Below are 27,213 nucleotides of genomic sequence, written 5' to 3'. Positions count from 1 at the left end.
GAGGAGAGGAGCTGGCCGGAGCTCGGTTCCCTTGCAACGTGATTTGGCGGCCGAAATCGTCAGGCCCGCGACTAGCGGCAGCCTTTAGTGGGAGTGCTACAGTCCGGACCGGCACACCCAATCATTCCCTCTCCACCCCCCGCCGATCATCATTGATGCAATCGAGAAAAATGTGAAAACCACCGGCATCTCATCGTCTCATTTCCAATAGCTAGGTACTTTCGTTTTATGGCCCCAGTATCTCGCCATCTCTTCCACCTGCCGATCACAGCTCCAGCCCAGCTATCTATCTACTACGCGACCGACAGCCGGCTCTTCTTCCGGATCTGCGCGCCGCACACGTACAGCAGCACCGGAATGGGGATGAGAACCGCCCCGATGCACCCCAGCAACGTACACGCCCATTCCACTCCCAGAGTGTTAAACTAATGTCCCCCTCGCGCATTAGCTTCCGGTTCATCATGCCCCATGATTCGATTCAAGGGTCAATCCCACTCACCATGTATGTTGCAAAGAGCGGGAACGCGCCTCCGGCTCCCGACCGCAGGAAGGTGTGGGCCGCCACAGCCGACGCGCTTCTACATAGCATCGGGATCAGCTCGATTGCAATAATCAAATGGCAGGCAGATCGACGGAGACTCACTTTCGGGCACGTGCCTCCACCAGATACACCAACGAAGGCAAAAACATGGTCAACAAGCCAAAGCCGGTGAGCAACCCGGACAATGTTGGAGCTATCCAATGGGTCGTGGGCTGATACCCGGTCCACCCCAGCCAGAATAACCCCCCGGAGAACGCGGCCGCCCCGGGGATGGCAATGGGGAGGCGCCATTCGGGCATCATCTCTCCCCCGGTCCGCTCGGCCTTCCGCTCCATCCACGGCTGGGTGGATGCAATCCCAACGGCCCCAAGGAACAGTCCGATTACTACCCCCAAGTACGGCAGTCCACCCACGCCCGGGTTCATGCCGTGGATTTTCTGGAAGATGATGGGGTATGCCGTCAGGAAGAGGTAGAGGAGTCCGTACACAAACGCGCCAAACAGGCTCATGCACAGCACGATCGGATCCCACACCAGCATTTTCAGAGGGATGCTGAAGTAGTCCCTAGCAATGGCGCGGAGATCAAAGCTAACCTCGTCCTGCGCGGCATGAAGGGACCAGTCCCCGGTTGCCCGACGCAGGCGATCGGCCTTGCGAGCCAGGACCACGGGCGCATAGGTCTCGTCGAGAAACAGGGTCACCAGCACCGTAATCGCAGCTCCCAATATCCCGGGGATATAAGCAGTCCACCTCCACCCCAGCGACGGATCCATGACAATAAAGCCCCCTACAAACGGGGCTATCAAGGGTCCGGTGAACACCATGAGACAAAACATGACAATCGGGATGCCTCGTTGCCGCTGGTTGAACATATCGACGAAGATGGGACCCGCGAGTGTGAGAGGACCGGCGCCAAAGAATCCGGTGAAAAATCTCAGGATGAACAAAGACTGCACGTCCTTGGAAACTGCCGTTGCGAAGGAGAAGACCGTAAAGCCAAACATGGCGATGACCAGGGGGATGTGACGGCCGTGGAGTTCGGAGAAGGGCCCGAATACTAATGGGCCAGAGGCAAAGCCAAAGACATAGAGCGAAACCCCGAGAGTTCCCACCTCTTTTGTAATCCCATAAACCTTCATGACTTGTGGGATGGCGGGAGAGAACACGCTGCTCGCAAATGAGACCACCATTGTGGCGAGACCTATGACGACCGACATGGACGCTCTAGAGGCCGGCTGTCGATTAGCCTCGAGCCAAGGCAATGATGAAATATGCACCTACCGTTTCTTCATCGACCAGTTGTAGGGGTTGATGGGGTCATCGGGTCCGTCAAAGTCGACAAGCCCTTCGGCAGTCACCGTGCTGGTGGACAAGTGGCTGGGCTGCGGCTTCATGTTGTCAATGGACTCAGACGGCACTCTATCCGGGTGTAACCTGCTGAGAAGTATGGAGTGGGATATAGTATGGGCGAAACCTAGGACAGCGACAGCCGGACCGCCCCATTTTGTAGCTTGCCAATGCCCGTGGTATGGCAATATTTGAATTTTTCACAACCCCACGAGCATGTTCACCTGATCAGTCTCTTTGGATCAACAAGCGCTCGCGGCGTGGAGGATGCCGTCGGGATTTCGAACACAACCAGATAGGAAGGACATCAAAAGACGAGATCACCAAGTTGCCTGCCGCAGCCCGGGCAGGGAATGTGTTTCTGCAATCTAGATGTGGATCCAATATCCACCTCATACACCCCCGTGCCAATTGCAGTCTCGTGGAATTGGTATTTGTCAAGTGGTTGGTCGGAACATGTGCCTGGACCTCTTGCATCCCATGGATGCAACCGTCTGGCTTAACCTGGAGGCAGCAGGGTTCTAAAGGGGACTTACATCACAAACCATTCATTGCTTGTGAGTTCTGTCTAAGCAATGGTAAGCTCTTAGGACATGCTTTCACAGCCAGGATGGTGGAAACCTTATCGAAGTCGGCGTGGCTGGTGCCCGGTCCTCGATCTTCCAGAGCAGGATTATATGATTGATCGCCGGAGTTCTTAGCCTCAAATTGCCTAGATAACCAAGTTGACCATGATGGCCGATCAACTCCTTCCAGCAGGTTGCTGCGATGGAAACCGTGGGTAGAGGTGATCACAGCCACTCGGAGCATCCGGGGTCCCCAGCTTTTCCACTGCAACATCCTTCAGACTAGCCAACCTGTCAGGGACCCCTGAATTAGCTTATGGCAGATATATGACCCTTGTTCCCATGCGTGATAGCCGATCAAAGCCGTGCAGCTTGGCAAATGGGCCAACTCTGATTCGGTAGTATAATGACAGGTGCTTGTCAGTGCGTGCCAAGGATTGCAGAATCTTGCTTCGCTATCGCATGCAATGACGTCGATTTTCAATCCCGGCCACTCTGCTGCAAACCCTCAATGGTCTTCCAGCAGTGCTAAGGCCTGCGGGCTTGGGGTCATCGACCGGAAGGGTTAATTTGAAGTCCGTCATGCGTTTATCGAGATCATGCATGGCTGTATGCCATCTGGAGATGAGTCACTAGTACTGACACTGTTGATGTAAGTGGCCTGACTGATAAGGCACTGTCTCACTCTGCTTCCAGTTGGTGACACTCGGGGAGGAGACACTCGTGGGAAGAGACTCCTTCCCGGTTCATGCAGGGCGTCCGCAGTCAGTTCAGAATGGAACCAACTCCCCCTTGCCTTCGTTGCGTGTGTGTGTGTATGTAAGGGGCAACTGTACGCCGTGCAGGGCATGACGAATGGGCCATAGTCGGCAATCGCCACATCTCCGACTTTCCGGTCTGTCTTCCTCTTGGATTAATATTCGTATCAAAGTAATCCGTACTGACCATTCAGCTCGAGTTGACTCTCATGCCATTTGGCGAGCCTTGGCACTCTCCGTCTAAAGCTATCTGCTGGGTACCTTAGGAGCAAGGGGATGGACAGGGTTTCGAGCGGAGATGATCATGGTTGGTCTATTGGACTAGACTCGCCTCCCTAGGAAGCGATCTAGATATTGAGACCACACATAATCTCAAAGACCACATACACGACCCTATCTTAGGACTAGCATGGCCACCTGAGTATATTTTCCTATTTGATGCGAACATAAAAATCGGAATTTGTCCTGATTTCCACCTTTCTCCAATAATCCTTGTAAGAATACAGACCTACAATCCCGTCCGCCACCAGCTCACGGGCTGATTCTATAACTATCAGTCTCTGTTTGCGCGAGATGTGTGTAGCATTACTCTGCTACGTAGTAGATAGATCACCTGACCGGAACTTCCGTATATCACCTAGCCTGAGCGGGATTATCAAACGCTAGTCTAGTATAAGTAAGGTGTGTAGTATTCGTTTGACACTTGGGGCGGGTAATTTTGATATGCCTACTCCATACCTAATTACGCGGACAGCTCTACTCCACAGTAGTATCTCCCCGACGGAGTAGATGATATGATTCTAGAACCTTTGATACCAAGATAAGGGCTTATCGTCATGTTTCCCAGTCATCTAATAGAAGTAAGACGTTAGGTAGTCCAGGATCATAGGTTCAACATCTTCATTACCCAAAAAGGAAAGGTTGAGTTGATTGGGTGGGGATCGATCTAATTGGGTGAATTCTTGGGCCGTCGGCCCGCGTGTCCGTCCGTGCCCGTGCCCCGTGCCCCGTGCCTGTCAGTGTCTGGCCCCTATTTATGTTTACTTCGGTGGTGCGATAGCATGATTAGTCTTAGCATTCCGCCAATCCATTGAGTTTGATATCAAAGGTTATTGTGATCCATCTGGATTGCATAGTCTCAGATTTGTTGGTGCATTATCACTCGAGAAGAGAGATTGATTGCACAGAGGACCGGGGTTCTTTAGTAGTGCTTACCTGGCATGCGGAATTCAACGCTAAATCGCACCTTCAATACTGCAGAAACTGGGAGAGCCGCTCTCTTATCTGGGTCGAACGATCATATTTATTAATTTATTCGACTACAATGATGATTGTCATGAGGAATTTGAATCTGAGGGTTAAGATCTCCGGTGACAATCCCGACTACAATCCTGGCCATAATCCTGGTCACGATCCTATATCTCCCATGTGGTTATAACTGGCTGGCTCGCTTTAACTAAGGTAGATTATCTGTCTGTCTGTGATCTAGAGCCGACCTACGTACGTTTGAATCCTACCAGGTAGGATCAGCTGCTAGGGATTCGGCTGCAGGATCGAATCGCTGAAAAACGGCGTAAAATGAAGAACAGAACTGGTTACCTTCTTAGACTTAGCGGTAATCCGTGGTGGGCGCTAGACGCAATCTACTCGAGCTTATCGTTATTTGGTGAGTTGATGCATTCACTATGGATTAAGTCGCCCGGGATTAATCTAATTAACTGGCAGTTGGGGTAGAGTGACAGATGGAAAACTCACGACACGATCAGTACACATTCTGCCAGAATATCGCCATCAGGTGGTAGAAAGGGGAGTCTCTGTCAGGACTTTGCAATTGAATAACGGGGTGGACTGATAGGACTGGAGACTGCTGCGGAGTGCGGAGAAGCCGTCGGAGGTCCGGGTTCACAACCCTAATACTACTCGATCGCTCATTCGATGAGACTACCATCTAATCCCCATCCAGCCCCCATTTCCTCATGATGGTAGTGGTATTTAATATTTACTCAGCAGTACGTACCTAGTGGCAATGGCCTCTCGGGAATCTCAGGTGGCGTGATAGGATCCCAAGGTACGGTCTGCAGTCAGCACGGCTCCTAGTAGGTGGCTAGTAGTCGCGCTACGGAACTTCGTCTCGGCTGTGTCGTGGTAGGCTTTGCTTTCCTTTTGGGCACTGACGGTAACTAGTCGGATCCTCCGACCATCCTTTAGAGGAGGCAAATCCTCATCGCCACATGCGAACAGGGCTACCACCTGTAATTCCAGAAGGAATGACTGAGTGTCTATGATTAGCCATGACCGGGGAAAAGGAATCGCCCCAGTATTAGGTAGTGGAGACTGTCAACGGCAACATCACGCCTCCCTTCTCGTGGAGAGGTCAGCCGCGGGAATGACCGCTGATTAGGCATGCGTTTCGCAATCCCTGCCACGGCAGCAACAACCGACAACCTTCTAAGTTCTACGATCCCTGCATCTGGGGCTCAATGGAACCCTGTTGTCATTCCTCCAGTACATCTAGTCGTTGATCTTTCTTCTCAGAAGACACGTTAGTCAGGATACTGTCCACGGGACAGTCCTTCGAAGATCGTATAAAGACCTACATGTGTGTAGGCCACAGAAACAGCAACCTCTATTTTCTCCTTCTCTTCCTTCAAGGATGAGCGAAAGGGACACGGAGTCGACTGGTCATGAAAACAAAGACATGCTAGAGATTTCCTCGCCGATGGTAGGAGTGGACCATGTCACCGCCGATCATGACAGCCTGTACCTGCACCAGAGGGGATCTGGCGAGACGCTGCTCACATTTCCATCTGAGGAGCCAATAACGCCAGGAGAGGTCGATGGGAGTAATGGGCTGCAAATGCTGTCCGACGAAGAAAGTACTCTCTCCTCCAACCTCATAGCATTCTACGAAGCGTACCGCCGGGAGCCTCAGCCTTACAGTCAGGACTGCATTAGATCTCTGTCGGTAAGCTTGAAACTGAGGACCTATCAATTGATCGCGTATGATGAAAGGATTCTAACCCATGTCATGCAACCGGCCAGGTGGGAGTGGGTAGCAGCAGCCTTGCGAGCTCCGAGATCCTCCCCTTAAGCCAGGAGGATCTGGGACCAATTCCATCGATGCCCGGACACGCCGACCCCCGGGATGAAGGCTTCCCCTTACCCACCACATACGTGGACAATAGCAATCTATTTGGCGACAAGGATGGCGGTGTATGTACTCCACAGCCTACAGTACCCTGCTAAGCTAATCATCATCGTCGTTCAGCGAGTCGCAGACGAACTAGCGCATGCCATTATTACCCTGCAGCGCCAGAAGGATCAGCTGTGTACCCATGCCAAGCAGCGGCTCGAAGCCACCATGTCGCTGTACGACTTTGGCGTGCTGTTTGGCATTCTTTCCCCTCAGGCTGAGTTTCGACAGCTCCTGAAGGATGCGCATTCCGAGTTTTGCGCTTTGCACGGCGCCCCAACCCCACCTCCACGAGGCCCCGTTATCGATTAACCGGCCGGTGGCTTCGGCGATTAGGGTTAGGAGACATTCCCGAATCTTTATGGACTATTGGCAGTAGCAGAAGTCATTGTGACCCACACAGGGGGGTTGATCATGCACTTGTACGCTTAATTCCTGGAGTTCTAGTACAGACATATCTGACCGCTTTGCTTATGATCCTATGAATTCCACAGGGTATTTCTTTATCATATCTATAGTACCGGCCTCAGCTTGGTATACGCTTTATGACAGTATCTTATTTCCCTGAACACCAACGCTACATATTGTATTGTTACGCCCACAAGACACAAAACCCGTCATACCACAGAAACTCCGAACTAGCCCAAAATCATCACGAACTCATTCCCTCTCTCCCATTCTCAGCCCACAGAAGATGAATATTATCCTGAGCCGTAGCCAAGATCCTTCGCAGTCGCGGTGTCAACGGAATCATCCCCAGCGCGACCCCCATATCATACAGCATCATGACCTGCCGAAGATGTTGCTGCGCTTCAACCACCAATACCGCCTGTTGGGTCTGCACTATCCCAATTGCATCGGTAGGAGAAGCCTCCTGCACGGGCACATACAACCCCCATCGGTTAGCAGCGGTCCGAGGTAACCCCGATACTATATCGACTACGTACCGAATGGATCTGCGATATTCCGACGCCTCCTCCCCACGTAGTAGTGGTGGGCCCGAGATTGGGGACATGCTCGAAGCTACCGCTGCTGTCGGGGGTAAGTGGTGGTAGACGAGGAGGAACGAACACCTGCGAAATAAGCAAAATTTAATCTTTGTCTGGGGGAATGAAAGGGAGGGATGAGCCCAGGGTATACAGACCTGTGAGTCGAGTGATATTGCCATATTCTCTATCTTTGCCATGTATGCCGGGTGTGGTGTGTGTTGCTTATAGGAAGAGTTGGCGCTGGTGCTGGCGGGGATCTCTGCGCTCGAAGGATGTGATTGTGAGGTATGTTTCTGAAATTGATCTGGCGGGAAAGATTCCACTGATTAAGGGTTTAGAAGCTTAAGGAGATGGAAGCCAGAGACAATCGATGAATAAATATCATACACACCTCTATTCTGAGAAGCGAGCCGACTCAATTCCCTTTGTTGCCTTGCTTTCTCGCCTATATACAATTAGCGAGGATCAAGAAAAGTCAAACTAAGGTAAATGAATGAATAGGCTGGCGATGCGACCGCAAACATACGAAATCTCCGCTGTGCCAGACGATTCTGGACCCTCCTTCGCTGCTCATAGTCTTGTGCTGCCGCAGCGGCATCATCGGGGAACGGCATCAGGCCCGTAGTAGTATTACTGGCCATGGATAGAAGACTATGGGAAAGAATTGTATCTCATTGAATGACTGCCATCCTTCCACTGGTCCCCCCCGCTCCGTTATATCCCTTATTTAAAGAGGGGGGGCTGTAAGGAAACAGATTGCTAGCTACGCAAGCCACCCTGAGGCTGATGCAACTACCCTTGCTAGTCGATGCAGTATGGCAGTAGTCACTAATCCTTCCACTGAAGACAAGTTCTAGCCGACAGGACTCTTTACCGCTTATATGCAAGATATATTTTTGTTTTCCTACTAGCATGGGTATGATTTATTTCCCGGGTACTTTGGTAGGCATCCAGTCCTGCACTGCACAAGAATCCTTCATAATCCTTTGCAAGTGCACACTGGCGGGGGCCTAGATCTTTATCCGTAGATACTGATACACATCCTTTCCTTACCACTAACCCTAAGTGGGGAATTAGCCCCGGGTAGCACCTAAGGTTCTATTTTAGCCAGCAGCAGAGACAGACGTCTGGAGTTGTTGAGAACTGAACCGGTACTTGAACGTACTATGGGTTTTGTTTGGCTGATGTTTAGTTCTCTCTATGGTATACTCTGTAGTGCCCATCCAGTCTCTATCCACATACTACATACCATCTCTCGAGGGATGAAGGTCCCGTTTGCTAGGTAAATCAGGAGACGGAATGGACTAAAAGTGGGGTAGCAACGGCCCCATCATCTTCAGCAGGATGATACATTCACAGGAAATAAGCACTATAGCAAGGGAACTTGTCTGGGGAGATAAGGTAATCCAATGATGCGCCCGGTCAATAAGCGCTACCCAATGGAGTGGGTCAGTCCTTTTGCTGACACCGTAATGCTTATGCTGACGGATGAGGTGATCTAGATTAGGGATGGTGAGAAATGTCATAATAATGTTATCTCTATACTCGGTTACCAAGTATGTACCTCTACTGCAGTATCATTATCACATGACTGGTATCGACGCGACCTACGCGACTTCCCCCACTTTCCCGCCATCCCGCGACATCATCACCTCCGTACTACTCATCGGCACTAAACAGCATGCATGCTTTGCCACAGCTCCTGAAACATGGACGGTCGCTGCAGTAGCGCCTTGGGCTCTCCCACCTCGACGATCCTACCACTTTGCAGCACAACCACCCGATCATAATCCAGCAAATGGTCCAGCCGGTGCGCCACGCATATGACGGTTCGGTCGTCTAGCTCGGACCGAATGATGGCGTTCATCCGGGCGTCCGTGTCGTTGTCAACACTGCGCAGTCAGCACACACGGTCGATTGAAATCACAGGCTAAGGAAGGAAGGAAGGTTGATCTCACCTGCTGCTGGCCTCATCGATGATGATGATCTTCCCTTTTTGCAAAATCATCCGCGAGAGGCAGAAAAGCTGTTGCTGCCCTTGGCTGAGCATCATCTTGGGGTCTAGGGTGCTTTCAAGCCCCCCCAGCTCTTTTTCTACATACGTCCACAGCCCGACCTTGCGAAGCGCGGCTTGGATCTGTTCATCACTCGATACGCTCGTACCCAGATTCATATTGTCCCGAATAGAGCCGGAAATGAAGAACGGGTCTTGAGGAAGAACCGTAAGGGCTGATCTCACCGATGCTACGGACATCGTGGATGTATCCAGGTCATCAATGCGGATGGTGCCCGAAGAGACGTGGAGAAGTCGCAGTAGGGAAGACACCAGTGAGCTCTTGCCGCTAGACAGACTATATCAGGTATGACCTCTTCTGGTTTCCGGGGTCTGCAAACATACCTGCCACTGCGTCCACAGATTAAGATCTTCTCTCGGGGATGGATCGTGAGGTTGATGTCGGATAAAACTGGCCTGCCTTGCGCGCTGTTTGGCATAAGTTAGGAATTCTTCCACCTCAGAATGTTTGTCACATACGTATAAGTAGCGGAAACGTTGGAGAACTCGACCTTTCCTTCGGTCGGCCATACTGTCGGCCGCTGCGCAGACCCGGAGCTCGCATCTTCGGAGGGACTGTCGGTGACGAAGGAGTGAATGCGCGAGAGCGCTCCGAGTGAGATCTCCAGCGTGGTCCACGCCACCATGAACCGTCGACTGGTTGTACTCATCGTTATCTAAGTCATTGTTATTGGTGCTTGATCCGGAGGTATGCTGGTAAAGGGTCTGACACGTACAATGCTGATGAATCCCAATCCAATCATACCAGCCTCTGAGGAAGAGCGCAGCTTCACCACCAAACCCGCAAACAACACACACACCCCAGCAATGATGAGGTCCAAGACCATCTTCAGCCATACCTGCACGCTGTACAACATGTACATCGGCTCTTGGGCAGAATTGACGTACCGAGTGCTCTCTGTCTGCTGTGCAGCCGTCCAGCCAAAGGCACGGATTGTTGCAAGACCTTCGGCACATTGAAGAGTGTGCTGGTACAGAGGCGCCTTTGCTTCAATTTCGAGGACACGCAACTGGCGAGAGGTACGCAGATAGAAGGACTGGAGCACCCAAAAAACAATGAACAATGCAGGCGTCACGGCCGCCATAATTGGGCATGCCACAAAGACGACCACCACTTCTGCGAGTACGCTAAAGAATGCTATGGCGGGCAGTTAGTCAAGATTCTCGAAAACCATCATCGTCGGATGGAGCTCACAGGACACGGTATTCAAGAGCGCGAGCGGTAACTCGTCGTCTACCAGCATAATGTCCTGGGTGAATCTAAAAACGTCGATCTCAGTCCGTTGCTGCTTTGGCTGTTCAACCATACATACCGATTGGCTAAGGCCCCCGATTTGGCGGCCATGAGGAAGGAGATAGGTGCCCTGGAAGAGTCCCTTCGTTAACCTTGTAATCGTCCGGAGGCGGGACCACTGACCTCAAGAATGCAAGGAGCTGTGCTTCGTGCAGTTGCAATGATGCCTTCTGTATCATGATATCTAAAAAATGACTACCCCGGTGTCAGTCGACTATCAGGAAGACAGAAGGTTCAGCTTACCTGCACCACCCAAAGATAACGATGAGAGTCGCCACCAACATCCCGAGATACACGGTGATATACATCGAGAGCTGCCGGTTCGACTCCGCATCCGCCCAGTCGGTCAGCCAATATTCTAGGCGAATTAGCGAGATAAAGCGAAGGATAGGAGAAATCAACCTACGTTGATACACGGAAACACCGGCAACAGTCGCGCTAAGGATGATAAAGAGAAGAGTGTGATGATTTCCAACGAGCTGCATATAGTACCGATAGAGGCGCCAGCTTTCCGGGTCGGAGCGCTTGGGTTGATCCTCCGTCTCCGCCTGCTCGACCCCCTCCGCGACGTACTGACCTTCCGCCTGGTGGCTCATTGACGAACTAGCTTCTTGATCATGACTCTCAGTCTTTTCGTCTAGCGTGTCGGCGGACTCGACGCGTTGCAATTTATGCAAAGCAGTACTGGAATTCTGGGCCTCCACCCTGCCATCCCCACAGAGCAAGCATGTGTCCATTAAGGAAATCAGTGTTGCTAGACCAAGAAGGATTATCGTTAGTGAAGCGATGAAGAAGCCTTATTCCGGTCGAGCTTACCATGATGTGTGACCACAACGGTGGTGGTGCACGCCTGGCGAGCCACGCCCTGGGCCCCGAACACTCGCTCAATCACATTGTGTTGCGTGGTATTGTCTAGCCCGCCCAGGATGTCGTCAAGAATGAGGAGCTCTGATCGGGCATACAGTGCCCGCGCAAGACCCTATCTTCTGTGAGCGCTTGCATGGTAAGATCTATCTAGTACCCACCACTCTCTGTTTCTGCCCGCCACTAAGAGCGACTCCTGCGGATCCAATCGACGTCTGATCGCGCTGAGGGAACGATGCCAGATCCTTGTCCAGGTCGCACGCGAAGAGAACCTGTTGGTACCACGACGGTTCAAATGGGCCGGTTCCGATGACGTTTGACCGGATTGTCCCGTTCATCAACCATGGCTTTTGGGCGCAGTATGCAATCCCCCCACTGACTCTCTTGCGGATCACCCCGCGGATGGGGTTAAGCTCGCCCAGCAGGGCCCTCAGAAGCGTTGACTTGCCAGAACCCGTTCTATCCAGTTAGTGAGGAAACCCCTTGGGCGGAGTTATTCAGACTTACGGGCCGACAATGGCATGAAACTGGCCTGAGAATACTTGCAAATTAACGTCTTCGAGGACCGGCGAGTTTCCGTCCCAATCCAGTGTGGCCTCCTGGAGTGTGATTAGTGCTTTATCCTCAATGGGGCCTGCAACACAGTTAACATCTTGGGCAGGCGTATTCGGTACGCGCGGGAGCTTAAGCACGGCATCCAGTCGCTGCAGGGAATTCAGTCCGGCAACAACCACTGGCGCCTGCTGGATCATTAGGTAAAGGGGGCTGGTCATGATACTGAGCACCGACAACGACATGTCCAAGTTGTACGTGTTGAGCGTCGTACCCGTCACGCGACAGATAATGGCGAACGCTCCATACGTCACGAAGGTAGCGCCTTGATAGGATCCTGCCGCTGGGTAGACGTTAGTCGAGCCGAGCATTCATCCTAACAGCCAGGTGTCACCTACAGAAAAGTACGATGAGAGATATCATGCGTCGAAACCGCCTAGCAGGCAGATTAGCAATCAGACAGTGTCTGACCTGAAGGTCCTCCAATAACCTCATACCTTGCCATTCGAACCTCATCCCTGCGCAGCTGTTGTATGCTTTGTTCCATCCTGGACCCGAGCCCCATCATCTTAATCTCCTTGATGGACGAAATTGTCCGGATGATCACGCCCAGGCGACGCTCTGTTGCCTCCACCCACGACCGTTGCCGACGGATCATGATCGGCGAGACGCTCACAGTCAGGGCAGTAAACACTAAATGTCAACAATGAGTGTTGTGAATAGCGCCAGGCAAAGGAGGATCTTACCAATGGTGGAGAGCAGGGGAGCGACGAAGCTGTGAGAGTTAGCACTGAGTAATAAGAAATGCGGCTGTCCTTGGGTTGTGCTTACGCGAGTCCGAGTTGAAGATACAGCAGCCACAAGCAAAGAGCTACCGTGACAAACGATGCCCACAAATCGTGCATCGCCCGGAACCCCTGGACGGTGTTGGCCGCATCTACATTGACGGCGGCACCCACCTTACCCGGCTGCGGGATCGTGGCAACGGGGGCGTTCAGCGTGGCATCTACCACACCATTCACTAACAGGGCCCAAGAGCCGAGGGCAAAGCGATTGGTGCAATGCGCGTAGTGAGCCGTGAAGATGGCGATGAAGAGGTAAATTAGGCCGAAGGCGCCGATTAGGCCATAGCCCCGGTTGAGAGGCATGCTGCCGTCTTCGAGGAAGTTCAGAACATCTTGGATCAGAAACGGCTGGGCAAAGAGCGCCGCAATATACGAAAGCCGAAATACTATGGCTCCCACAAAGTCGGCCGGGTTACAGTAAATAAGAATGGTGATCAGATGGAACTTGGAGGCAGGTGTCCCTCGCCGGCGTTCGACTGCCGCAGTAAAACGACGTTGCCGCTCCTGCTGTGTGCGGTCTGTCTCCAGGCCGGAGAAGTCTACTGCCGACAAGATCCCCGAGTATCCTGGGGAAAGGAATCAGATACGGGCGATCGCCTGGTGTGATCTTGGGATGGGCAACGTACCTTGGCGCAGCAATGGCACCAGCCAGCCGAAGAAGACCCGACTCGGAAATGACCCACGGTCTTCGAGCAAGTTCGGCGAACCCTTTGTTTCTTCGGGGCGAGGTTTGTCCACGGATTCTAAAGTTAACAAGGCTAGGCGCGTCGCTAGGGAGGTGGTGGTAAGAATAGAAAGATCCAGAGGAGTGTCTGCCAACCAGAGCGAGCGTACTCGGCACGCCTGGAGCAGCACCATGCATACCAAGTAGGTATTCAAGGCCAAACTTGGGTGCGCACTGCGTTGGTGTTCCAGCGTGGACCAAGCGGCGAGGGCAACGTTTTCTACGAAGAGCACGGCGGTGGTGGCCAGCATCAAACGAGTCACCGCGGCCGTTTGGTACCTGGCACAAACCAGAAGGGCGAGGGATTGAATGCATAACATCCCACTGGCCATCTAAAATAATTAGAACCCGGTGGCAGTAGTCGATGGAGTCGAGTCGATGGACTCACCCGCTTGGCTATCGACAGGCGATCAAATCCCACTCCAGCCCCCACAGAACCGCGTGTCCATAGTAGGCAGATGATTATGATTGTGGCTACAAGCAGGAAAATGGTGGCTGGGACCAGAGTCATCACGATCTCCTCGAACTTGAGGGTAAAATCGAAGCCGCCCCGGCACTCCGGGCCCGCATATGGGCCGAACGAGTTGTCCTGACATCCAGCCATGGTCGAGCAATCTCTATCTATCTATCTCACCATGGGCGCCCTCCCTAACGAGGGAAGGGGGATACTCTTATGAACGGCCTCGTGGTGGATCCCAGCGTAAGCAGTAACCGAGGAAGGCTAGTGTTTACGATCGCGCCTGATGAGGTGTTTCCCCGCTGCATTAGTGGCCCTCGATGGCGGTAATAGTGGAACGGACTCCGTTCTTGTCCGACCTCCCCGACGGGGTATAATATAACATAGTGAATTTGCCCCCCATCGCGCCGTTCGAATGGGAAGTTCCTGCGATGCCCAACCATGTCCTCCTCCGAGACTACTCCCCTGCTACATGAGAGGGGCTCCTCGCCCGCCCCGCGGACGGACTACCGCACGCTGAGTCTCGTGGTGGGTGCCGTTATCTTCCTGGCCAAATTCGCCGATGAGCTGCTGAAAGCCCCCATGCTCGATGCACTCGAACTGGCTGTGTGCCAGCGCTCCAGCCCAACAACGCCGTGTGATGGGACGTCTGTGGGACCGGTCGTGGCCAGTCTACGGGGCATGGCGGGCATGTTGGACGCACTGCCCGGTGGGTGTCGCCCGGTCGAGAGCCTCAGAACAAACCACTGACCGACTCCTATAGGATTGACGGTGGGATACGTGTATGGGTCCCTCTCCCGCAACTGGGGTAAGCGGACCGTGCTACTCCTGGCCACCTTGGGCATGGCGTTGGAAGTCGCATGGTTCGTGTTGGTCTGTAGGTATCCCCTCGACAGTATGCCTCGGTGTCTAATGGTGCTATAAGACTGACATGATATATTTCTTCAGGCGCTCAACCTTCCATCTTCCCTCCTTCGGCTGTCTTGGGTGGCTTCGCATTTCTATTCATTGGCGGGGGGCCGCAGGTCTTCAATGCCCTTCTTCTGACGATTCTTGCTGAAGTGGTTCCCAACACCGAGCAAACGGCCTTCTTCTGGCGCGCCGGGGCTGCCGGGCTGGTGGCTACCTTCATTGCGCCGCCTGCATCCGGGGCAATGATGAGCGCCTTGCCGGCAGTGGTGGTGTGCGGGGTCGGAGTCGCGATATTTTCGCTCTTGTTTCCCCTCATTCTCTGTCTTCCTGGCACCACCGCAGCAGCGACGCAGGTGGAGAGGGTGGCTGCTGGCGAGCATGCACAACCCCCCAAGTCCATCCTTCAATCGATCCGGTCCGGCTGGAAGGAGAATACAAGTCTTATTTCCGGGCTTCTCTCTCACGGGGGCATAATCCGGTCTGCTGCATTTGCGGATCTGGTCTCGACGCTTGCCCCGAACATTATGGTCATCCTGCTCCAGCATATGTCGAATCGATTTGGCTGGAGCCATGCAGAGGTGAGAGTGCTGCTCCCAATTTTAAAAGGGTCAACACTAATTGACCGTCTACACAGGGAACGCTCATCTATAGTATCAAGGGGGGCATTAGCCTGTTTCTGTTTACAGTGGGACTCCCTTGGATCCATCGATATCTGACACACCGACTGCGTCTCTCCAGCCCGTGGCCTGATCTCTGGATGTCGCGAGCTCTCATTATCTTTCTTTTGGGAGGATCCTTCTTAATTGGTGTCGCTCAGACTGCAACCTGGGCCATTACAGGTATGCTCTCACCTCCCTACTCCCTTCTGTGGTGATCGGACCTAATCTGTGGCTATGTTTCTCTAGGTCTGGCCCTGTTTTCCTGTGGCACGGGGATCAGCATGTCTCTCAAGTCTGCCAGCGTTATTGGTCTCCCCAAGGACCAGGTTGCTCGTCTATATACCGGACTCGCCGCCGTGGAGACCTTGGGGGCGATTTTGGGCAGTCCTTTATTGTCCTGGGTGTATGCGGCGAGTCTGCATGCCCACAATCCCGCCTTCGAAGGGGCCCCTTTCCTCCTCTCATCGGTACGTCTGTCCCTTTCCAGGTCTCTTGCTTATGCTAACCGTCTCTCAGCTGGCCTATTCTGCCGCTGCTATTGCGATCTGGACCGTGTCAGTACGTTAACCCTCTAGCTTCTTTCCCAGCCGTGGGAAGATTCTACCAGCACGCATAAGCTGGTGAGCATGGTTATTCTCTTAGTGGAGCCGTGTGGTTATTTCTGATAGAAGCATTCAAGCTCAGGCTGGACTTTTCGGAACGGGGGATTGTGTGGGAGGTAGATGGTAGATGGTAAATGGTTGTAATAACACCCCTTAGGCAGCCGTCATTTACTTGGCCCACCTCCCTACTTATGAATTGTCCATAATCCGGCGTAACTAGTAGTAGTAGTACTACCTTACTTATACCAATGAATGAAATCACTGGACTGACCCGACCGCTCTGTGATTGGCTGCACTTCAGTTCTAGCACATTTCGACTTCTCTGATTCGCTGGTGGTCTGGTACGGTCGCTCCCGCTGACCATTTGCGTCTCATAGTAATATCTATTCTCTGTCACTTTGCTGCCTTTTGATTGATTTTCGGGATATCTGTATATGGTCTGTGGTTCTATTTAATATTTATGTAAACATCCAATCTCATAGTACTCCTTAACCAATCGAGATATATATAATGGGCAAACACCGAGTTCCCACTCCTCTGCATAGAACACCTGGTGGATTAACTTAGAGATATATACTGTAGATTTTGCCAATCTATTTCGAATACCATCCCTGAACTTGAAAGCTGCTAGGCCCCATGCTTTAAGAGAGGAATAACCGGAGATGATATCCGTCCATACAGTCCATCACGTGACCACCCGGGAAGCGTACCTTCCGGATCGAGCCTCGCCGTGTTCTTGCTGTGTTCTTGCTGTGTCCTTCGACGAGGACGCTACCCCTCAGACATCAGTCATCCTTTTCATCGATGTCATGGAGTACTAGCGTCTACTCTTACGCCATTTTGTGTCTGGACTCGCGAACCGTGCTGATTACACAAGACGACGCGACGGTCGCTTTGCTTCCCTATCTACGGATAATGACTTACCCCCTGAGCCTGGGTGAAAGAAAGTCGGCCTCAACTAAACCAGTTTTGGTGGAGTCGATGAATCTCCATCTACTTAGATACTGTACCCCTACCACGTGTGAAATAGCTGGGGATCGATGAGCCTCTTGATGTGATGTGTCAGCCTGTCTGCTTGAGTGGGAGATGGGCCATTGTCGGCCTGCTTGCCGCCTTCTAGACGGTACCGAAGGAATCGCTAAACCATTACGGTAGCCACTGGTGATTATGCAGGAACCATCCTGAGGGATTGTTGGTAAGCTCTAACCTCATTGATCCGTAGTGATGACTAGCTAATCCGGTCGGGCCAATTAGCGTCGGGGTTTCATACTTGTAGCTGGGGAGGTAGTGAACAGCTATCCATTATGCTGGGGATGGGATACTTGGGATGCAATATCTGAGGTGGACTGGATGATGGATGTTGCATTCATGGGAGACCACCATGTGCTCCTGGTATTGTGCGATGATGGGATGGGATGGATTGTAGGACTGGTAAGCATCGAGCTGCATCGAGTATTGTGGTAAAGGTTGAATGGGATCTTGCGTGATGACAACCATAGTGCTTACTGTCTATACCCATAAGCACTTACTTGGATGCAGTGACAGGAGTACTGGGAGTGATGGCGAATTCAGATGGCCGCGTGCTTTGCCCAGAAGCATGCGCAGCACCGCGGCTCGTCTTTTAAGGATCATGTTCGCCCCGGAGCGATGAGATCCATAACGTCGTCCAACGCGACTTTTAGGATCTTTCTCTTAGCTTCTTGATACCGCAGTATTCTGTCCACCATGAGTCCCTTTGCCGAACCCCGATTCCTCGTACATGAGAACATGAAGGCTGCAGCGGCTTCTAGCTTGCCCGGAGTAAAACGAGACCTTCACTCGGGCAGACCCGGTATGACATCCTTTCCCATTGTAAATTCTGACCTTGTGGCAGCATTTCGAGCCCCGACTGGCGCAGCATTGCTCGCCAGTCTTTGGGCTATCACCCTCCACCAATACACAGGACGTGACGCCGTAAGTTTCGGAGTCTTAACATCAGATCCCACGGGGAATGCCTCCCCCCTCTCCATCGTCAAGGCTTGCTATGCCGAGCTACTCCCCGAAGACAGTTTAACTGGCGTTGCGGATCGCATAAGCTCCCAGTTAGTCGTGGACGACAGCACCCCGGCTGGCACACCGATTACCGGCCCTTTCCCATTCGACACGGTTGTGGGCTTGGATACCAAGAATGCCTCGTGGACGGCAATGGCTGAGGCTCTGCGAGAAGCAGAGGTGAGTACAGCAGCTTGGATAGTCCGATCTGGCCCACCCCAGCATTGGAACTGACTGGCAACAGATTGCGATTGTGCTGGGGGCCACCCTCACCCCAGAAAGCGTCACTATCGTTTTCGTGTATTTCCACTCCGAGGAGCATGACTGGTATGTGAGCCGCATGGCGGCACAACTAGAAAGCCTAATCCGAGAGGGCGTGCGCTATCCCCAGCGCCCTCTACAAGAGCTGGGGAACCTGAGTTCGGACGACTGGAAGCAAATACAGCAGTGGAACGAAACGCGCTCTCCCAGCCCATCGCCGACCTTGCTGCATACTTTAATTCAGCAGCAAGTTGAGTCCCGCCCTCATGCAAGCGCTCTCGATGCCTGGGATGGGATCCTCAGCTACCAGGAGCTCGACTCCGCTGCCTCTAACCTCGCCCGGCTGCTCGTCTCCCGGGGGGTTGGTCTGGGGACTTATGTGCCCCTGTGCTTTGAGAAGTCCGTCTGGATGACAGTAGCCGCGTTGGCAGTGCTCCGGGCAGGAGCAGCCTTCGTAGCCCTCGATGTCTCCCACCCACCGGAACGATTGGAGGCAATTGTCTCGGAAGTGGATGCGCCCCTTATCCTGGGTTCCTCAGAAGGCGCCTCTCGATTTCCAAACCGCCATGAATCCTTTCAGCTGGTGAATGAAGATATCATTCATGCTTTGCGCCATCTGAGCTCCGCGCTGCCCAGAATTGCAACCCGCCGCCCTGTCAATGTGGCGGATCCGGCCTATGTCATGTTCACCTCGGGGTCCACGGGCACTCCCAAGGGCGTCGTAATCTCCCACCGCGCCATCAGCGCCTCAATCCAGCTGAGTGGAGCACCGATGGGACTGGGGCCCTACGTTCGCGCCTTTCAATTCTCATCCTACGCGTTTGACGCCTTCATAGTCGAGGTCTTCTTCGCCCTGGCGCTGGGTGGCACGGTGTGTGTGCCATCCGAGGATGAACGACAAAACGACCTCGCAGGCGCCATGCACCGTCGCAATGCCAGCTGGGCATGTCTGACCCCATCAGTGGCCAAGCTGCTATCCCCAGACGCTGTTCCGGGGCTGACAGGTCTTTTGCTCGCGGGGGAGGCCCTAGACTCAGAGTGTCAACAGCGATGGGCGGACCGGGTGCACCTCCGCCAGGCATACGGGCCCGCCGAGTGCAGTGTCTGTGTCTCCGTGCAACAGCGTGTCACCCGTGACACTGAGCCATCCAACATTGGGACACCTCTGCCACCCACCTGGATCACCACCGCAGCCGACCCCCACCGGCTCGCCCCCCTAGGTGCTGTGGGTGAGCTCGTGGTGGCCGGGGCGACCCTCGCCCAGGGCTACTTGCACCGTCCATCGCAGACAGCTGATGCCTTCCCATCCAGCCTGTCATGGCTGGGGACTGCGGGCTCATCGCGTGTCTACCGGACGGGAGATCTGGTACGCTACAATTCCTCCGGCACGCTGACATTTGTTGGCCGCAACAACACTCAGGTCAAAGTCCGCGGCCAGCGTCTGGAGCCTGGCGAAGTCGAAGCCCAGATCCGCCAGCTGTCAGACGTGGAACAGGCTGTCGTGCTTCTACATACACCCCCGGATGCCGGCAAGGGACCGCAGCTGGTGGCCGTGCTCTCTATGACAAGCCTGTCGCTGGAGACGCCCGACCTGACGCTGGTGGATGAGGTCCCTGACCACGCGCGACAATTCCCCGAAAGCCTGGCCAGTCGTCTGCCCGCGTTTATGGTGCCTGCGCTCTGGTTGGTCGTCAACCGGCTCCCGCTCTCTCTTTCAGGTAAACTTGACCGCCGGGCTGTCCAGCAGTGGTTGTCGGCCACCCCCTGGAGCCAGCTGCACGTGGCCTCGCTGGGAGCAGCACGAGACTCTGGCCGCGACGAGACAGACGAGGGGTCCGTAGCATGGACAGCAGCTGAGAGCCAACTGCGCCAGATCTGGGCCCGGGCCCTGAACCAGCCGACCGAGCGGATCGGCCATCGCACCTCCTTCTTGGAACTGGGAGGCGACTCGATCTCTGCAATGCTGGTGGTCAGTCGATGCCGCGAGCAGCAGCTCCGCTTGACAGTCGCGGACCTGCTGCGCGCGGGAACTCTCCGCCAGACTGCGGCCTCTTGTCAACCCATCGAGACTTCGAGCTGTCTGGTTGAGCCAGAGAATCCCCAGGCGCGGCTGCAGCCCTTTGCGCTGACCCCCATCCAGCGCCTGTATCTCGAGCTCGACCCGCAGCTTCAGGGTCATTTTGTCCAGGACTTTCTGGTGCGGTTGACCCAGCCCGTCACCCCAGCGGCCATTGGGAACGCCTTGGATACCCTGGTCGGCGTGCATGACATGCTGCGCGTGCGGTTTCAACAGTATGATGACACCTGGATGCAGCAGGTCACCGACGATCGCGCGAGCTCCTACCGATACACCGTGCACGGTGCCATAAGCGACGCTGCGGCGCAGTCCGTGATGGCCTCATCGCGCCAGTCCACCAATCCAGAAAATGGACCTCTGGTCATAGTGGACCACTTCTCGATCGACGGCGAGCCACATCTGTACTGGGTGGTCGACCATCTGGTGATTGACCTAGTCTCATGGCGTATCCTGCTTGACGACCTCGAGCAGCTCTTGTTTGGCCGCCCCATCAGTCCCCCATCCATGCCCTTCCGGACCTGGGCCCAGGTGCAGGCTCGCTACGTGGCCGAGGAGCTGACGCCTGAGGTCGTCCAGCCTGGCCGCGTGCCCTCGTTCTCTCTCTCAGACTGGGGCCTGGCACCAGAGGCTAACCAGTTTGGTAGCCAGGCTCGCCGGCAAATCGTCCTGGATCCAGCCAGCACCGAACGACTACTGAGGACCGGCAATGCTGCCTTCGCCACCGAGCCCGTAGATCTCTTGCTGAGTGCGGTCGTGGCGGGCTTCCACCAGGCCTTCCCTGGCCGGCGGCTGCCAACGATCTTCCAGGAAGGACACGGCCGCGAGCCCTGGGATGGCAGCATCGATCTCACGCGCACCGTGGGTTGGTTCACCACCATAGCTCCCATCGTCCTCGGTCTGGACGCGTCGCCCTCAGATCTCGCTTCCCTGGTGCGTTACGTCAAGGACACCCGGCGTAGCATCCCACGCAACGGGTGGCCGTACTTCGCCACGCGCTTCCTGCATCCACGCGGTCCGGATGTCTTGGGCGTGGGCGGCCCTATGGAGGTGACATTCAACTACTTTGGTCGTTATCAGCAGCTGGAGCGGCCCGACGCGGTATTTCACCGCGTGCAACACGCTGCCGCTGGGGAGGATCATATGCAGCCCCTGGCACCGCGTCTGTCACTGTTTGATATTAGCGCTTGGATCGAGGACAACTGTGTGGTCATGACCCTTCAGTTTCCCGCTGCCTTGCCGGACTATGATCGCGCCGTTTCCTGGTTTGACGGCATCCCAGCGACGGTGGCGGAGATGCTGCAGACACTAGGCGATGACCGACGCGGCTTCACATTGAGTGAGTTCCCTGCGTGGTCTAGCACGTATTCCGACCTGGACCACCTGGCTGCCATCAGCCTCCCGGCCCTGGGCTTGGAGCCGTGCGATATCGAGGACGTTCTGCCACTGTCCGATGTACAGCGGGGCATCTGGCTGAGCCATCGCGTTAACCGCCGCCACTACGCTGTGCAGCGGACGTGGCGCGTCATCGTCCCTGAGGGCCAGAGCTCCGTCCCGCAGCTTGTGGCCCAACTGCAGCGGGCCTGGCAGGAAGTAGTCGACCGCCACGCCATGCTGCGCGCCATTGTTGTTGACGACCTTCCACAGACCTCGGGCCCTGTGCAGGTCATTCTTCGCTCCGCAGCTGCAGTCGTGGACATTGTCCCCGCTTCTTCGAAGGTCAACGACGATGAGGATTACCCGGTGGGGAGGCTGTTGCATCGACTGACCATTTGGACCGACGCCACCACGGGCATTGTGCACTGTCGCCTGGGAATTAACCACGTTCTGGTGGACGGGCAGTCCGTGTACCTACTCGAGCAGGAATTTCTCCAGGCTTGCAACCGCGAGCGGTTGAGGCCCACCGAGGAGCCCTCATTCCCGCAGTATCTCCGCCACCTGCAGACGGAGGACCAGGCCGAGGCTCTTGCGCACTGGAAGCAGCGCTTAGGGGATCTCCAGCCTTGCCTGCTGAGTATCCCAGATGACAACGAGCTCCCAGAGGGCGCGGAAACTTTCCCCACGCTGGGCCGGGTCGCGGTGCCGCTGACGGCACAAAGTACTGCCGCGCTGTTATCGTTTGGAAGCCAACACGGCCTCACACCAGCCACCTTGACGCAGTACGCCTGGGCCCTGGTGCTGATGTTCTTCACCAACACGGAAACACCCTGCTTTGGGTACTTGACCTCAGACCGCGATCTCCTCGCCGGCAACGCAATCGACACGGCCATCGGCCCCTTCTTGCGTCTCCAGATCGCTGCCTTTGACTTCTCACAGCGTCAGACCGTACTAGAGGGCCTGGCCCAGACCCAGGAGGCCGTGCTCAGCGGCATGGCCCATCACTCTCCCTCCCTGGCAGAGCTGCAGCATGCCCTCGCTCTTTCGGGGCCTGCCTTCAACACCGTCGTTTCGGTGCAGCGCACGCCCTTGCCGACCACTGGGAAAGCCCTCAGTCTCGAGATAGTCGACACGCGCGATCCTACCGAATACGGGGTCACCGTGTCGGTCTACACCGCGGAGCACGAGCTCGACATCGAGTTAGAGTACTGGTCCGATGTGCTCTCTCCGGCGCAGGCTGACAGTCTGGCCGCATCGTTTCACGCAATCCTGGAAGGAATAGTCCGCCACCCGTCTCGCCACCCAGACGATCTGGCCCTGTTGGGCGAGCAAGATCGTGAGCAGATCGCCTCATGGAACGCGAGTCTCCCGTGTGCCAGCGAGGGCCCGCTACAGGCTCCAATCGAGGCCCTCAGTCACCAGGACCCGGACCGGCTTGCTGTCGATGCGCACGACGGCACCCTCACGTACCGCGAGTTGAACGACCTGGCCACACTCGTAGCTGCCCGCCTCCAGGCGGGGGGTACTCAGCCGGGGGATACGATTCCCTTTCTTTTCCACAAGTCGCGCTGGGCGATCGTTGCCATGGTTGGTATCCTCAAAGCTGGGGCCGCCTACGTGCCCATCGATGTCGCGAGGACGCCCGCCAGCCGCCGGGCCGTGATCTTCGCTGACTGCCAGGCCGCGCGTATTGTCTGTGCTGCGTCACTGGAGAAGGAGCTGCTGCGGGCGCATCCGGAACTGCCGGCCGTCGTCGTGGATGAAACGATCGTCACGCAATCCCTGGATGAGCTGCAGCCCGTCCACGCCGATGGGGATCGCCTCGCATACATCCTGTACACGTCCGGCAGCACGGGCCAGCCAAAGGGCGTGCCAATATCTCATCGTGCCGTCAGCACCAGCGTGCTGCATCATGGACCAGCGCTCGGCTTTGCCCCCTCGCGCCGGGTACTGCAGTTCGCCTCGTACGCCTTCGACATGTCCGTGTCGGACAATTTTGCCACCTTGACCGTGGGCGGCTGCGTGTGTGTGCCACGCGAAGAGGACCGACTGGACCGGTTGGCAGATCTCATCGGCGATATGAAGGTTGACATGGCCATCCTCACCCCCAGCGCTTCCCGCCTGTTGCAACCCGAGGAAGTGCCCGGGCTCGAGGTCCTGGTCCTGGCCGGGGAGCCGCTGCCGCAGTCTGAGATCACACGCTGGGCACCCCGGTTGCGTTTGATGAATGGCTACGGACCGACAGAATGTAGTATCTATGCTGCTCTCACGCCAGTGGCTGTCCATCAGCGCGCCCAGATCCTCGGGGCCGGTGTTGGCGCCGCTCTCTGGGTCGTGAACCCACGCAACCATCACCAAATACTCCCTCTAGGGGCCCTGGGAGAGCTGCTGATCGAGGGCCATACTCTCGCGGCGGGTTATCACCGGGATTCCATCAAGACCGACGCTGCCTTTGTAGATGCCCCCGAGTTTGTGCAGCGCCTCCGCGGCGTCGGTACCAAGGTTTACCGCACGGGAGATATCGTGCGCTACCAACCCAGTGGCCGCATTCTGTTTGGCCATCGGAAGGACGGCCAGCTGAAGGTGCGCGGCCAGCGCGTGGAGACCGGCGAGATCGAGCACTGTCTGCGTCGTCATTCCCGTGTCACGGATGCCCTAACCTTTCTGCCAACTAGTGGCCCGCTGAAGAACACCCTCCTGGCAGTTCTTGAACTAGCCGCAGAGCCCGAGCGAGAAAACGAGGATGCGGACGGCTTGCAGCTGGTCCTTACCCCGGAGGCTCAGACGCTGGCTACTCAGCTCCGGGAGACATTGACACTCCATCTCCCGACATACATGGTACCGGGAATTCTCATCTTCGTGCGCCGGTTCCCGCTGATGGTGTCCGGCAAGGTCCACCGCGCCGGTGTACTCCACTGGCTGCAATCCATGGACCAGGACACTTATCAGCGCGCCCGGACACTGTCCGCCACAGGCACAGATGACAAGGAGGATCTCAGTGACATGCAGCGACAGATGCGCTCCGTCTGGAGTCAGGTGCTCAACCTCCCTGCGGAGCAGATCGGCCTTCACACACCATTCCTTAGCCTGGGCGGCGACTCCATCTCGGCCACACAGGTCGTCACGCGGTGCCGTTCGCAGTTGCGCTGGAAGCTGAGCGTGGCAGACGTGATACGCCATCGGACCATTGCTACGCTGTGCCACGCCGTGAAGCCCATGGGCCAGCCGGTAGGGCAGGCTGTGTCTACGACTATCGCCTCGGAAGAAGCCTTCGCCTTGTCCCCGATTCAGGAATGGCATTTCCGGCAGGCGCCCCAGGGGCAATCACACTACAACCAGAGCTTCCTGCTCCGCGTCGCCACAGGGCGTCAGGTAAGTCCCCAGGCCGTGGACACAGCATTGGTCACCATCGTCGGCCAGCACCCCATGCTGCGCGCGCGATTCACCTGCGACAGTGGGGTCTGGACACAGAAGATAACCAGCGACGTGTCGTCCTCGTACCGCCTGACTACACATGAAACCCGCTTCGCTCAGCGCGATCATCTCGCTGCGCTGATCCTACATAGCCAACAGACGCTCAATATCAGCAAGGGCCCGGTGCTCGTGGCCGACACAGTACACCTGCGTGGCGAACAATGCATCTTCCTGGCCATCCACCATCTGGTAGTCGACCTGGTATCGTGGCGCATCATCTTGCAGGATCTTGAGGACCTGCTATCTACCCCCAACCATGTGCTCTCTCCAGCGTCCTTGTCCTTCCCTGTGTGGGTCAAGCTGCAGAACGACCACTGCGATGCCGTCCTATCTCAAGGCCTGGCCGCCACGCTGCCCTTTGACATCCCGACCGCCAACCTGGATTATTGGGGCATGGCCTCCCGGCCGAACGCTTACGGGGATGCTGCCAGCTTTTCTGTGACGGTCGATGCCAACACCAGCCAGGCGCTACTAGGGCCCAACTGCAACGGGGCATATCGGACCGAGCCTGCGGAGATCTTCTTGGCTGCCCTGGTTGCCGGATTCCGGGCCACCTTCGTGGATCGTGAGGACATGCCGGCCATCCATACCGAGGGCCATGGACGCGAGCCCTGGGACCCCGCGCTCGACCTTACGCGCACCGTGGGCTGGTTCACCACCATCTTCCCCGTTGTGCTGGCCACCCCGCCTACCACCTGGCACGAGGCTATCCGCCAGGTGAAGGACAGCCTGCGCAGTGTTCCTGGGAATGGCTGGCCGTATTTCGCCTCCAAGCACCTCCGCCAGGGTCCTGCTGAAACCACTCCCGAGATTCTCTTCAACTACTTGGGTCGCTACCAGCAGCTGGAGAAGGCCGATGCTCTGCTGCGGCTGGAGCCTCTGGGAAATCTCCAGAATACTGACATCGCGCCGGAAATGCCCCGGCCGGCTATATTCGAGCTCGCCGCGTGGGTAGAGGCCGGCACCCTCCGCCTGTTGTGGTCATATCCACAGTCAATGGCACGGGCCAGCCAGGTTTCGTTGTGGGCAAACCACACCCAGCAGGTGTTGGCCGACATGGCCTGGAGGCTGCCACAGCGCACTCCACAGTACACCCGCAGTGACTTTCCCTTGCTGCCCATGTCCGAGTCCGAGCTGGCCCATCTGGAATCGTGCGTGGCAGAGACGTATGGGCCGCAGACCGGGCTTGTTGAGGACGTGTATCCGTGTGCACCGGTCCAGGAAGGTATTCTGCTCGCCCAGTCCAAGAACCTAGGGTACTACCACGTTCAATATGTGTGGCAGGTCCAGGACCAGCAGACACCCCCTGATCTGGACCGCCTCGAGGAAGCCTGGCACGCCGTCGTTCGTCGCCACCCCATGCTACGCACCGTTTTCCGTGACGACCTCACCGGTAGTGGCCAATTTTCCCAGCTGGTGCTGCAGAGACCTGATGTGCGCATCCCGCGCCGGCACCTGGCAGGCCCACGCGACGCCGTACTGGCTGCCCTGGCCACACAGCCCCTGGAGGCATTCCCCCCAATGCACCCTCCGCACCGGGTGACCCTCTACACGACCGATGCGGCCGAGGTGTTCGTGCGCTTCGAGGTGAGCCACGCACTCACGGACGGAACGTCGAT

At 55.7% G+C, this 27,213-nt stretch overlaps 7 protein-coding genes across 7 annotated transcripts in view; 3 read left to right on the top strand and 4 right to left on the bottom strand.

Annotated features, from left to right (window-relative positions):
• Positions 1 to 293: 293 nt before the first annotated feature.
• BO94DRAFT_464275 (MFS transporter) lies at positions 294 to 1,935 on the bottom strand (the record flags this gene model as incomplete). The annotated part of the gene is made up of 4 exons (XM_025608057.1): positions 294 to 425; positions 500 to 578; positions 644 to 1,765; positions 1,823 to 1,935. The coding sequence occupies 4 exons, from the start codon at positions 1,933 to 1,935 to the stop codon at positions 294 to 296; spliced, it is 1,446 nt and encodes a 481-aa protein (XP_025468332.1).
• A 3,930-nt stretch (positions 1,936 to 5,865) lies between these two features.
• Positions 5,866 to 6,717, top strand: BO94DRAFT_584682 (uncharacterized protein; the record flags this gene model as incomplete). Its single annotated transcript, XM_025615644.1, has 3 exons — positions 5,866 to 6,177; positions 6,255 to 6,425; positions 6,481 to 6,717. The coding sequence occupies 3 exons, from the start codon at positions 5,866 to 5,868 to the stop codon at positions 6,715 to 6,717; spliced, it is 720 nt and encodes a 239-aa protein (XP_025468331.1).
• A 138-nt stretch (positions 6,718 to 6,855) lies between these two features.
• On the bottom strand, positions 6,856 to 7,862 carry BO94DRAFT_34922 (uncharacterized protein). Its single transcript, XM_025607091.1, has 2 exons — positions 7,786 to 7,862; positions 6,856 to 7,716 (listed from the first exon to the last, which is right to left on the bottom strand). Exon 2 carries the CDS (start codon positions 7,589 to 7,591, stop codon positions 7,058 to 7,060), a length of 534 nt encoding a protein of 177 aa, XP_025468330.1. The 5' UTR covers positions 7,592 to 7,716; positions 7,786 to 7,862; the 3' UTR covers positions 6,856 to 7,057.
• BO94DRAFT_534186 (uncharacterized protein) lies at positions 7,793 to 8,117 on the bottom strand. Its single transcript, XM_025611481.1, has one exon. It carries the CDS (start codon positions 8,033 to 8,035, stop codon positions 7,850 to 7,852), a length of 186 nt encoding a protein of 61 aa, XP_025468329.1. The 5' UTR covers positions 8,036 to 8,117; the 3' UTR covers positions 7,793 to 7,849.
• A 949-nt stretch (positions 8,118 to 9,066) lies between these two features.
• BO94DRAFT_584680 (P-loop containing nucleoside triphosphate hydrolase protein) lies at positions 9,067 to 14,351 on the bottom strand (the record flags this gene model as incomplete). Its single annotated transcript, XM_025615643.1, has 19 exons — positions 9,067 to 9,286; positions 9,353 to 9,736; positions 9,793 to 9,876; positions 9,928 to 10,124; positions 10,185 to 10,606; positions 10,664 to 10,728; positions 10,782 to 10,832; positions 10,886 to 10,957; positions 11,006 to 11,120; positions 11,169 to 11,516; positions 11,579 to 11,741; positions 11,788 to 12,085; positions 12,134 to 12,521; positions 12,587 to 12,614; positions 12,669 to 12,871; positions 12,925 to 12,953; positions 13,010 to 13,589; positions 13,650 to 14,079; positions 14,136 to 14,351. 19 exons carry the CDS (start codon positions 14,349 to 14,351, stop codon positions 9,067 to 9,069), a joined length of 4,293 nt encoding a protein of 1,430 aa, XP_025468328.1.
• A 294-nt stretch (positions 14,352 to 14,645) lies between these two features.
• On the top strand, positions 14,646 to 16,342 carry BO94DRAFT_584679 (uncharacterized protein; the record flags this gene model as incomplete). Its single annotated transcript, XM_025615642.1, has 6 exons — positions 14,646 to 14,913; positions 14,968 to 15,081; positions 15,153 to 15,694; positions 15,751 to 15,955; positions 16,022 to 16,242; positions 16,292 to 16,342. The coding sequence occupies 6 exons, from the start codon at positions 14,646 to 14,648 to the stop codon at positions 16,340 to 16,342; spliced, it is 1,401 nt and encodes a 466-aa protein (XP_025468327.1).
• A 1,760-nt stretch (positions 16,343 to 18,102) lies between these two features.
• The window catches only part of BO94DRAFT_623431 (uncharacterized protein), a gene marked incomplete at its 5' end in the record, with an annotated part of 28,920 nt that continues 19,809 nt past the window's right edge, over positions 18,103 to 27,213 (top strand). Inside the window, 2 exons of the mRNA XM_025617153.1 lie at positions 18,103 to 18,588; positions 18,653 to 27,181. Of these exons, the coding sequence (XP_025468326.1) occupies positions 18,103 to 18,588; positions 18,653 to 27,181 (9,015 nt within the window). The remainder of the gene's footprint in view (positions 18,589 to 18,652; positions 27,182 to 27,213) is intronic.

Source organism: Aspergillus sclerotioniger, assembly GCF_003184525.1.
Source record: "Aspergillus sclerotioniger CBS 115572 chromosome Unknown BO94scaffold_11, whole genome shotgun sequence".
Lineage (NCBI taxonomy): Eukaryota > Fungi > Ascomycota > Eurotiomycetes > Eurotiales > Aspergillaceae > Aspergillus > Aspergillus sclerotioniger.
This window is presented reverse-complemented; position numbering and strand designations above follow the sequence as displayed.

Excerpts from the sequence above, each read along its gene's own strand:
- BO94DRAFT_34922 (XM_025607091.1), bottom strand. The coding sequence starts at position 7,591 with ATGGCAAAGATAGAGAATATGGCAATATCACTCGACTCACAGGTCTGT.
- BO94DRAFT_534186 (XM_025611481.1), bottom strand. The coding sequence starts at position 8,035 with ATGGCCAGTAATACTACTACGGGCCTGATGCCGTTCCCCGATGATGCC.